Raw genomic sequence first — 12,543 nt, forward strand, 5'->3', positions numbered from 1 at the left:
TGTTTGAGATTGAAGCTCAACTAGCCTTTCGAAGTTATTAATAACCAGAGGATTCAGTACCTCACTTCTTATTAGCAGTCGCGACGAAAGCTCCCAAAAACGATCCTTCAATGGAAGAACTCCCGCCAGAACTTCAAGACTCATTGTATGAGTCGAATGCATGCAGCCTAAAGCAACTCGCAAACAACGATACTGAATACGCTCAAGTATGATAATATGAGAGTTTGCAGCGGAACGAAAGCAAACTCATCCATATTCCATCACTGGAAGTATCGTTGTCTGATACAATTTTATTAGATTTTCCGGATGAGCACCCCACCAAGATCCTGTTATTGTTCGAAGAAAATTTACTTTTTGTTGGCTTTTTGTTATCAGATACCTGATGTATCCTCCCCACGTGCATTTGGAATCAAACCACACCCCAAGGTATTTGAAAGTCAAAACCTGTTGGACCATTCTTCCCATCATATGAAGCTGAAGCTGCGCGGGATCATGCTTTCTTGAAAAGACGACCAGCTCTGTTTTCCACCACGCCATCATCTGCCAATTGTTTTAGTGTACATGGGGTTACGAGACAGCTGTCAATGTCGTTTACATAGAAATTATACAGGAGCGGACTGAGGCATGAGCCTTGCGGGAGAACCATGTAGCTAATTCTGATTGTTGATAAGTCGCCATGTGAAAAATACATGCACTTCTCTGACAAAAGGTGGTGCAAATAATTATTTATAATCGCTGGAAGTCAATGTTGGTGGAGCTTGTCTGAAAGAACATCAATGGAAACTGAATCAAATGCTCCTTTAATGTCTAGAAATACAGATGCCATTTGTTGCTTTTGAGCGAAGGCAATTTGGATGTCAGACGAAAGTAATGCAAGGCAATCATTCGTCCCTTTATTTCTACGGAAACCAAACTGAGTATCTGACAACAAACCGTTCGTCTCGACCCAAGTGTCGAGACGTCGAAGAATAATTTTTTCGAACAATTTTCTGATGCAGGACAACATTGCAATGGGTCTATATGAGTTGTGATTGGAAGCTGGTTTCCCCGGCTTTTGAATGGCGATAACTTTCACTTGTCTCCAGTCAGGCGGAACAATATTTTGCTCAAGAAACTTGTTGAACAATTCCAACAAACGTCTTTTTGCGAGGTCGGGCAGATTCTTCAGCAAGTTGAATTTAATTCTGTCCAACCCAGGAGCGTTATTGTTGCAAGACATTAGTGCTATGGAGAATTCCATCATTGAAAAGGGGCTATCAATGGAATCATCATTTGGAGAAGACTCCCTAATAATGCTATGTGTAGGAACAGAATCTGGACAAACTTTCCTCGCAAAATCAAATATCCATCGATTCGAGTATTCCTCACTCTCATTTCCTACGTTACGATTGAGGCTCATTGAGGTTTCTCTTGACAAACTTTCGACAAAATGTCTCCAAAAGCTACATTTCTTGGCCCGAAGTATGCTCTTGTACTTGGTTTCTAAAGTCAAGAATTTTTTAAAATTCTGAGGAGTTCCTCCTCCTCGTTTTAAAAAACGTCTTGAAAGCATTTTGTTTCGCGTGTTTAGCATCCGAGCACTCTTTGTCCCACCAATGGTTTGAAGGCCTTCTGTTAGACGATGGATTAAGAAATCGTTTGGTTTGGGCTTGTTCTGCGGCCTCCAGAATCGAACAAACGAGGAAGTCATATTCTTCAAGTGGAGGGAGCTCTTCCATTGAAGTTAAGACACTTGAAATATTACTTTGGTATTTAATCCAGTCAATATTTTTTGTCAAATCTTATAGAATATTAACTGAATTAGCAATGCCTTTGTTACTGCTAATTGAGATGATGATTGGTAAATGATCGCTACCGTGTAAATCAGGAAATACTTTCCAGATGCAATCTAGTCGAATTGAAGTCGAGCAAAGAGATAAATCTAATGCAGTTGGACGTGCAGGAGGTCTTGGAATCCGTGTCATGCAACCCATATTTAGTACCGTCATGCTAAAATTGTCGCAAATATTATATATTAGAGACGATCTGCTATCATTGTAAACGGAAGCCCACATCATTCCGTGCGAATTGAAATCTCCTAAAATCAAACGTGGAGCAGGAAGGGCTTCGACAATTTCATTAAGCTGTCGTTGTCCAACTTGAGCTCTTGGAGGAATATATACCGAAGCAATGCAAATGTCCTTTCCTTTAATGTTTATTTGACAAGCAAAAACTTCTATACTAGAAGTCAAAGGAATGTTTAATCTATAAAAGGAATAACATTTCTTAATTCCTAAAAGCACTCCGCCATACGGGGAGTCTCTATCGAGACGTATAATGTTAAAGTCATTAAAATTTAAAGCTATGTTTGAAGTAAGCCATGTTTCGCATAAAGCAAATACATCACATTTTTGACTATGCAACAAAACTTTAAATGAATCAAGTTTTGGCATGATGCTTCGACAATTCCACTGCAGGACAGTGATTGAATCATTTGCGGCGGATGATAAATTATCCATCAAATGATACAAAATCTGAGAGAGCTTGACATTGAGCTGATAACTGTTTCAAAAAAGTTCTAGCTATTGGAAGGAATGCCGTTATGATAGTCTTTAGAGGTTCAGAAATATTGAATGCTGCGAAAATCCATTCTACAATTTCCGAAAACTTCAGTAATCCTGATGGTGGCTGTGAAACGGAGCCCACTGGATTATTGTCTTTTCTTGTGCTAGTTCCTGAATTGGTTTGTGGATTTGACAAACCAGGAGGCTCAGTTTTTGGTTTTTAATTTGGCTTTTTAGATTTAACACGGGGATCTTTTTTTGAAGGTGTAATTGTAGGTGTCTTTTTTGGTATTTTGTGGTTTGTTAATCTCCTCTTAACAGACCCTTGAGGAGTGACAAACGAGGTATCTTCACTATTTCCGTCAGAGTCAGATTCCGTGAAAAACCGTTTTCGGATTCCAAAGGGGAGACATGTATGACCGTTTTAAGTATTTCTGCATATGTGCGCTTAGACCGTGCTTTTAAAGAAAGCTTCATTTTGTTCTTACGCAACTTAAATGCAGCGCATACTGAAAGATCATCATAAGGACTCTCCCCACCATTAACACATTTTTCAATATCTTTATCGCAAAGATTATCTTTATGAGGCCCTTGACATTTTATACATTTAGATTTATTACTGTATGCTCGAATTTTTTACAGTTCGTGCAATTCATAACATGCGGTACGAAAAGCCGAACAGGAAGACGAATTTTATCGATATAGCATGGCTAGGCAACGCAGATCCGGCTAATGTTACTCGAAACGAATCTGAGGGACGATAAGACTCTATATTCAACAGCAAATAATTTACAGGTTACAATATTGTTTGCCTGTTTCAAATCGTCAAAAACAACTCGAATTTTATCTCTATTAACTTTAGAGATTTCTACAACTTTTGAAAAATGTGATGTCAATTCCTTTGTAATTCGCATCAAATTTAATTCCTTTTCTAGTTTTTCAAAAATCCATGGCTATCCATGGCCCAGTTGTACCCTCTGGATAATGTTTAGCCCTTGGAGAATTTAAGATTTTACTAGTATCCGGAATCGGATTCGGATGATCTACCATGAGATCAAGCATTACAGTAACTGTTTTTTTTGTTAAATTAATAATATCAAAATGAAAACGAAATGAAAATAAAAATTTATGTTTAGTAAAATATCAGTTAGAAGAGAAATAAAAAAAATTCAATTAAATTAAATCTACCTTGTTGCTGTTGTCTCTGTTCCTTTATCGTAAAGAACAGTCTTCAGTCATTTTCTGCTATCTCAGTTGCTCTGCCGTCGTTGTGGACACCACTGAACTTGGTGTGCTGCCTGCACCTGACCCAGGTACAGTGCTTTTGCTCTTGGAGGCGATCAAATGTGATCCTTGCAACTTCCAGAGTTTTGTTCCGTTAGGCTTTAATATTCCACAGAATATTATTGAAACGTTTTAATATAAGATCATACAAATGATTTTTCGAAAGTGTTAGACCCTACCCGCCCCTAATATTGATTTGATTGAATTTATTGAATAATGGTGTTTAAGCCTATTTTGTTGACCTATAATCATAGATCTGAAATTTCGTATATTTAAAATAATGGATAAATTCATTTCCCCGCATTCAAGAAAGATTGATTTTTTCCTAATTCTCTTTGGATTTCTTTTTTAAATTTTTCCTCATTATAATTTCCAAGAAAACTTGTTGAATTTATTAGCTAGTAAACCTCAAATCATTTGCTTTGGTATATCTGTCGGGTAAATGTTAGTGATATTTTCCGTTAACGGAGTGCAAATAAAAATTTCTCTAATGCGACAAACTTTGCCACATCATGTTTGTTCGTTTGCTGTCCGACCTCGTTACCTTTCATTTACAATAAAGCGAATAGTGTTTTTTATTGAATGAATTTATGTACTGCTGAAACAATTTATTGACATTTGCAAAATGTCAGTGTCTTTTTGTTGTTTTATTTATTCGCTCAATTTCTTCTGAGGTGGATTAGCCGATTTCAGTAATCTTAGGGTATTGAATCGGGTTTTAATATCGGATAACTTCAACATTCAAGGAGGATGAAATTTGTTCAAGTATTGATTTTTTTTAGCTTTACTCAACAACTGACTAATGATAATATTTTATAAAACAAGATGTGTAAAATTATTGTAGAATCTATCAGGAAGATTTAATCCACATTAAACTCTCATGGTAAACAAATAGGATCGGTTTATTAGATCATTCTACCGTGACAACAAATCGAATTTCGTAATTGCTTATTTGTCACCCTTCCCTGGAGGAATGGCAAAACGCAAACCCATTTTATCAACTTATCGAATGAAAATTCCCGAAACGATCCGCTCCCCAACATTCAAAAATCTTTGATGATCTACTCTCCCCACCGGTTTTGGACAAAACAACAAATCCAGCGCTCACTTTCGATGATTAGCTTCTTCCCCCGAGCTGTTCAGAACTGTTTTCGGCCCCTTGGGGCTCCGTTGGTTTTGTGCGCACACACACAGGCAACTTCGATTACTTTTGATGCTCCCTGGTTTACTCGTCGGTCTCCAAACAAAACGAAGCAACCACAGCATCAAAGTAGGTGATGAAACGCAGCTGTTTCTGGTTGACAGGATTTTACGGACGGACACGGTGTTTGGATTTTCCGTAAATGCAGTCCACCACCACCATCCATACCAGCGCAGGTGGGTGGTAATCGTTTACTGGCAGAATTGTCAGACGCGGTGCCGGTCGTCGCGTAAGAATAGCAACTTCCCAATTGCTTATGCATTCACTCCCTGCTGATTTTGATGGGTTCGTTTTCTTGCCATGTTTTGATCAGCTTTTCGGTTGTTTGTCTTGTTATGGGGAGAGTTTGCTCCCCTCGTGAATCCGGAAAAAGGAACTGGATCTTGAATGGGGGGGAAGGAAAACATTATCGATGCGTCTGGGGATCAAATTATCGTTGCTTTCACCCTGCCGTGGAGGGGGAAAACGGCAAACGACAGCGGACGGTAGTTTTTGGCCATTATTGGTCTATTGTTCGACTAAATTGGAATTCATTGTTGTCGAAGAACACTTCTGCCACTTGGTCGGAGGGTCGTGATGAATCAATCGATCAACAGATTACTTGTTTGCCCAACTAATTGATGAAAGGAAGTTTGACAGGGGTTTTATAGAATTGTTCGATTAACAACAAGTAACAGTAACTATCAATTCAAATTGCATTCTAACTATACGAAACATGTATTTTATCATGATTCTTTTATTTTTTTTATTGTTTCAAATTTAATGTCGAAATTAAAGTTTTGGGAAAAAAAACATGTCAAATAAAACTAACCCATAAGAACTGTATGCATTGAAACTCTCGAACGCCATTCTAGCTTAAAAATTGAGCAACAACTTTCGAATGGAAAACACCGTTGGCACGGATTGCTTTGTTTTATATCCATTTGAGAACTCGCTAAAAACAGAGCAATCCTTTGCCATTTTTCATTGATCAATACTGGTGGTAGAAGTACAATTTTTTGACGGTGTTTTATTGTAATTTCTGCTCGAAAGTTCAAAACCAGAAAAAACGGCACTTGATTTCGGTGTTTTTCCAAAGTCGATGAAAACCGTCGAGTTCTCAACTATCCTGGACACCTTTTCAGAACAGTAAAACCACCCTCTCAGCAGACCGTTCAATTTTGTTGATTTTTGAGCGCTTGTTGAACGATATATTGCACGAAATATTCGTTCAATTTGCTGGAACGGTTTGTTGTTGTTTTTTCTCTTGCAAAAATAGTGTGAAAATTAAGTGTTACCTTTCCATAGAAAGAAAATTTGTTGTTATTCTACGTGAAGTAGAAGTATTGTGCAGGTATGTATTGTTAGTTTAAACAAATAAGTGGAAAAAAACTTCAGAAATTCTGCAGTAAAACTAGTCCAACGGGGCTCCAACTCCTCATGTTAAAAATGGCTCAACAATGGACCTCTGTCTGCCGGGTTTGTTGAACGAAAAAATGGCATTCGGTTCAACGGTCTGTTTCAAAATCGGCAAACGAAGGTCCCGTGTTTGCCTCCCGTTGAACGATTGATTGGACTTTCATTGGACCAATGATCCAACGTATTGGACCAATGATCCAACGTATTGGACCAATGAAGGACCACCGTTGAACGTTTTTTTTCTAAGTGGGCACAACCAAATACTCACCGATTGGTCATCTCGGCTGGTGGTGCATGAATTTCCACTTTCGTCGTCTGCTGGTGATGTATGTAGCCGACTGGCGCTGCTACCTTCTGTCGCGTCGGTTGCTTATATCGACCTGTGGGAACGAAATCGAGAATAGCCAAGACACAAACACAACGTGGTGAGTACAAGTATGATTGGATGTCTGTGCGACCATCATCGAAGTAGGCGCAGTGCCACCGTGTGGAAACGGCGAAGAAACTTACTTAGGGCGAAAAAGAGCAGCAGTACTGCTTTCAGCCGTCCACTGGAGATGTCGTTCGGGGTGATGGAATCGAGTCCGCCAACCTGATGCTGTCTCAGAACGTTGAGACAGGAATTGACGTTGTCGAACTGGAAAGTAGATAGGAAAGGAACTTTGTTAGTGTGGAGATATGCTTCTATTTATGGTAATGAGATAATTAAATTCTACTCCATTTTTAGGAACTTGTTGTCCTAAGTCTACAATATTGGAAAAATTTTTGAACGCACGGAACACCGTACTAATTAGTTAAAATATTAAGTCATTTTTTTTAATTTGAAAATAAGGATGAAACTATTGTCATAACTGACTTCAAGCAGCTTCCAGGTCATGAGATTTGTACCACATTACAACGTGGTAAGGTTGAAGATCGTTTCAAAGCCAAAAAGTTATCGAAGTTCTCAGAAAAAGCGTATGGTTTGGCAAGCTATTTGTAGTTGTAGTTTGAAGAGCAAAATTTTCATAACAACAAGTACGTTTATACAACGAGCTCATTTCAACAAACTTCCTACTTTCATTCATACAAAAGTGTTCAAACTTTACGATACATGAGTATTGTGTTTTGTTTGGCCTAGTTTGGTGTCGTTTCATTATTGTGAAGCGATTCAGGAAACAACATCAACATTGTACCAAAGGACTGCAATCCTCCGACTACCCCTGGACTTTGTCCAATACAAAGATATTGAGCCGTTGTGAAGTGAAACCTTAGAAAATCGAAAGGACAAGCAAATAATGAGAAAGATTTTGCTAGAAAGTGGAAAATTAGCAGTTATGAACATTTTTAATCTACAAATTTTCAAGGACTCATTTGACTCAACGAAAGCTACTCTCTCTCTGAGACTCCTGATTCCGTAGGTATAATGGTAAAAGTGGCGTAACGGACAAAACAAAAATCGGAAAGTCGGGTGTTTTTACCAATATGAGTAATATTAGAGAAAGTTTGTACTTAGTTTTTGTACTTCACAATTAAATAAATTTTTTAATTTAATTTTTTAAATTAAATTTTGATGGCGATTTTTTTATTTCGGATTTGCATATTTCAGTGAAAAAAAACTATCCAAATGCTGTATGGGATTCATTTCTGGCATATTAAATGATACAAAATATATTTATTTAGTGGCCAACTTTTTCAATTGGTAAGGACCAAAAACCTTATTCAGTCACTAAAATCACTGTAACTATTCCATATTTCTGCTTCATTCGCCTTGCTCCACGTTGAGAATTGATTCACATTTCTTGAAAATTCAACTAATATTCATAAAACAGCTAAAAACACTTATGATGTGTTCACTACTCTGCTCCTAATTTCATCTCAACGGATTTTTATCCATCCTATCGTTGGTCCTTTATTCATCCTATAAATTAGCAATGGCGACAGCAATCAAAACGAAATATTCCACTAATACACATTAAGGTTCAAAATGTCAGAATTCTTCTTAAAAACGGCCTAATATCAACTATGAGACAACACACGATATTTTTAGAACCAGTATGAAATCATTTCAACGTTTAAAAATTTTTCGGTAGTTTTGGTTTTAAATTTAAAGTTTCACTGTAAGGTTTATTTGGTGAACTTTAAATAAAAACAAAAAAGGAATTGTTACTATTTAGGCATTAGCCCTTCTAATAACAAAATGCAGAACCAGAGATGCCATTTATACAGATTTATCTGTATTGTATAGATTTTTGCGTTCGAATACTGATTTAAATCAAAGTACAGATTTTATACAGATTTGCTAAATTTAATACAGATTTGTACAGGTTCATGAAAAGTGAGAAGTAAAAAATAGACTTTTATCTTTTTTTAAATCTTCGCAGATATGAAGAATTCTCTTTTAACATAATTTTATTAGTGAAAACAGATAGAGCAGATATAGACTTTTTATGCAAAGCAATACATATTTTCTGTGAAAATATCTGGCATCTCTGTGCACAGTCGATGAAACACACACACTTAACAGCGTTATGTTGACGTATAGCGGAATGAAACCAGTGCTACTAGATTTGCCACAATGGTTATTTCATTAGTATTTAACACGCTCTTTCTGGTAATATTCGAAGCCGACACAGTTTTATTTAAATATTAATATCAATAATATAATTAAACTAATGTCACGGAACTCAAAAACATACTTTTTGTTGATAATTTGAAGAAGAAAAACAATTTTTGTTTTGTAACATTATGAGAAAAGTTGGCAACTTTGCGAAACCAAATGAGATGAAAACAAAGCGCAATCAAGTGAACTAAGTGAAAAACTTTCTTTTCATATTCTTGAAGACTTTTATTGCTTGTCGGGTAATTTTTGAAGTTTTAAGTCGTTAATTAAACAAATGACAAGTGAACATTACTAATTATGAAATCATCCAGCATTCAATGGTAGTGTAATTGTGCGAAATAGTTATCCTGTTTCCAGACGAATCGATTAGTAGATATTCAGAAACATGACGAACTGTAAAACTTGAGACGAAAATGTGTCCTAAATTGAAACGTGAGTTTATTTTAAATGAAAAAAAAAACGATCACCGAAGAATTTAAAACCATTTATTCCAATGGGAAAGTGTAACAATAGCTTTTATAATTATTTTAAAACATTTCACAGTTTGGTTCAGGTAGGTCGTAAAATTTTATTTATGTTCAAAGTAATGAGGTGAAGGGATGAGATGGAATTAGGAGCTCAGATGAAAAAGGGCGCCGTTAATTAATGTCACCGATACCAAGAATAAATGATCCTAAATGATTTTTTATGGGAAATAACAAATCGCTAAGCAATTTTAATTTTTCCTTTCTCATATAGAAGCAGTGTTGCAACATTTAAATCTTTATTAACTTAACCGCTTACAAATTGAAAAGGTTATGGTAGTTCATACCCAAATAAATACAATCAATTTATTCAAGTTTGGAAATAAAAAAACCTTGACAGAGACTTCTAGAGGAAGTTTATTAAAGAATAGAACGAAAGTTGCTCGAAGTCAGCAGTTTTCAACATTTTTAATCTATAAATTTTCAAGCAATTATTTGAATCAACGAAAGTTACTCTCGGTTTGCGGATCAAGTTCCGGAGATATAATGATATAATTGACGCAACCAACAAAACGAAAATCCGGAGTCTCGTTCGGTTCTAGATCAGGGCTTGTATTGTGAATCCTCAACCGAACGAAGCAACAAAAAACATCTCCTGTGAACACTTTGCTTGACATAACTGAATGAGAGACCTATATTAGAGATAAACTGGATGCGTGAGAGTATATGCTACTGAGAAGACCAATTCCCCTTGCCAAGTAAATTGTCTGTGCTCTCAGTCTCAGTTAAACATGAACTAAGCAATCCATGAAAATGTAATGAAAAGAAGGGTTCGCTCTCGTTAGTATTGTACGAGAAAGAAGACCTTGCCTCACGGCGTGCTACAAGACACGAAGCAAAGTCATATAGGCAATGTTTACGGTTTATTTTTAAAGTGTAGGTTTACAGAAATCATTTTTAACATAATGTTCGCATTCCAAGACCAAATTTGATCACATTTCAAACATACTTTAAACATTTTATAACAGAAATTTTGCATTTGAGCCCATTTTCAAAACGATCCATTTGTTTCTTGGCAGTTTAAACTGTGTATATATCCTAGAAACAATAAAAGCAATGTTCTTTAAATTAATATTCATCGGAACTAAAAGTTATGAATCTAGTTTCCTCATAGGCATCTACAATATGAGAACCATTCATCAAATGCTAACCTCATGAAGCATAGGTCTCAGCAAGCGGACATATTCATGAACTAATGAACGAACGAAGCAGCTTTCCTTGTTTGGGTTGCGCTGTGAATTCTACCTGACATACGAATATGCGTGAATAGCACAGATGGTGAAACCCTTTTGTTCATATTCGTTGCTTCAATTTGCAAGCCCTGTTCTAGATTGAAGTTTGAATCAAGTTTGAAAATCATATTCCTGACACTTCTGGTTCCGGGATTTCTCATGTAGTATGGAAAGTACGTTTTTAATGTAACTGTTTTTGTCTTACAAACAAAGGTGAATTAAGACGAGTTTATTTAAATTGATTCCAGTTGGGTATTTTATACAAAATAAAAGCTAACAAAACACAATTAGAAACACCAATTTTCAATTGAATTGCTTTCTCGTAAAGAGAGGTTATGCGATAACTGGGAAAATTGACTTTGTAATCAAAACCCGGAGGGCCGAGTGTCGTATATTGATCGATTCAGTTCATCGAGATCAGCAAATGTTTGTGTTTCCAATTTTCACTTGATTTTCTCTGAAATGGAGTATTTAGATTCAAATGAATTTATTCACTTCTAACTTCCGGTTCCGGAGTAACGGGGTAAAGTATGCAAAAGCAGGAACTAAACGAATTTTATTTTCTTATAGACCGCTTAAAGGATTTATCTATTTATTCATTTTTTTTTACATGGATACGTGTTATTTCACTATAGGGTGCCTTTTCAGAACTCACTCTGTGAAAGGATGGACAGAACTTAATCCTGAATGTCTCTTGTTGTATTTAACGCACCATTACTAGTTTTGCCTTTCTCTATAGAAAGGTATTAGAATTGCTGGAAAAACCGACTTTTGAAGCCTAGGAGACCCATAGTGTTATATACCATTCGACGAGATCGGAGAATGTCTGTGTGTGTACACTTTTTTTTCAATGCATAGGGCGCTAGTCTAACATGCCAGTTTTCGTATGCTCGAGTTCCGGCCTGGAAGGATTCTTAGTGTAAGTAGAATCGTATAGCACAAGTCATGCAATGGTTCTGTACGTGGTGATTCGGCTGCGAAGTCTTTTGAAACAGAAGGACAAATTTCACAAAAGGAATGTAATAGCAAGGCATTGCTTGTTATGCGACCGTGAATCTAAAAAGACGAAAATTTCTTTAGCGGTTTTCGAAAAAATCGAGTTGTTTTTACATATATTACTCCGAAGTCGGAAGTTGAATCCTGACAAAATTTCATAGCATACTATGCGGCCATGCAACCTTGAATTTTAATCAAAGTTTGCAAAAATCAATTCAGAGGTCTTTTGAAAACTTCACTCTGTTAATCCAGATCCGGAAGTTGGATCAGAATGAAATTTAATAGTAGGCTATGAGATCATAAGACCTTTCATTTGAATTTTATTAAGTATTGCAGCGGTGCACTTTTTTCATTGTTTAGCAGATTTCACCTTGGAAGTCGAATACGGACTTAATTATATAGCATGGGATTACGACACCTCTTGTATGAATCTAATGTCATTTTCGCTTGATACCAAACCTAACCCAGTTTCACCCTAACTGCTGTCAAATCTAGTTTCGAACCTAGTTTTAACGTTGTTGAACTGAAAATCGAGTCAGTTTCGAACCTGCTTTTCATTTCAGCTTTGCTCAAACCTCCGTTGCTAAGTGCGAAATCAACACAGTTTCGTGAAAAGTGTTTGTTTGATGAAACTATCCTGGGTCAGTTTCAGTTTTCTCAAGTGAACACGACATAATATGCGTTGCTCGGTCCTGCGGTTTTTGAGAAAATCAAGAATACTTTTTTATGCACATTTTAACCCGCTATTCTGGAACCGTAGGTC

The 12,543-nt window shown here is 36.5% G+C and overlaps 1 protein-coding gene across 5 annotated transcripts in view; it reads right to left on the bottom strand.

Annotated features, from left to right (window-relative positions):
- Positions 1-12,543, bottom strand: part of LOC131431705 (protein sickie-like) — a 477,836-nt gene that overhangs the window by 295,343 nt on the left and 169,950 nt on the right. For all 5 annotated transcript variants that reach the window (XM_058597568.1, XM_058597567.1, XM_058597565.1 and 2 more), the window contains 2 exons: positions 6,937-7,063; positions 6,695-6,806 (listed from right to left, as the gene is read on the bottom strand). In XM_058597568.1, coding sequence (XP_058453551.1) covers positions 6,695-6,806; positions 6,937-7,063 — 239 coding nt within the window. The remainder of the gene's footprint in view (positions 1-6,694; positions 6,807-6,936; positions 7,064-12,543) is intronic.

This window comes from Malaya genurostris, chromosome 2, assembly GCF_030247185.1.
Source record: "Malaya genurostris strain Urasoe2022 chromosome 2, Malgen_1.1, whole genome shotgun sequence".
Classification (NCBI taxonomy): domain Eukaryota; kingdom Metazoa; phylum Arthropoda; class Insecta; order Diptera; family Culicidae; genus Malaya; species Malaya genurostris.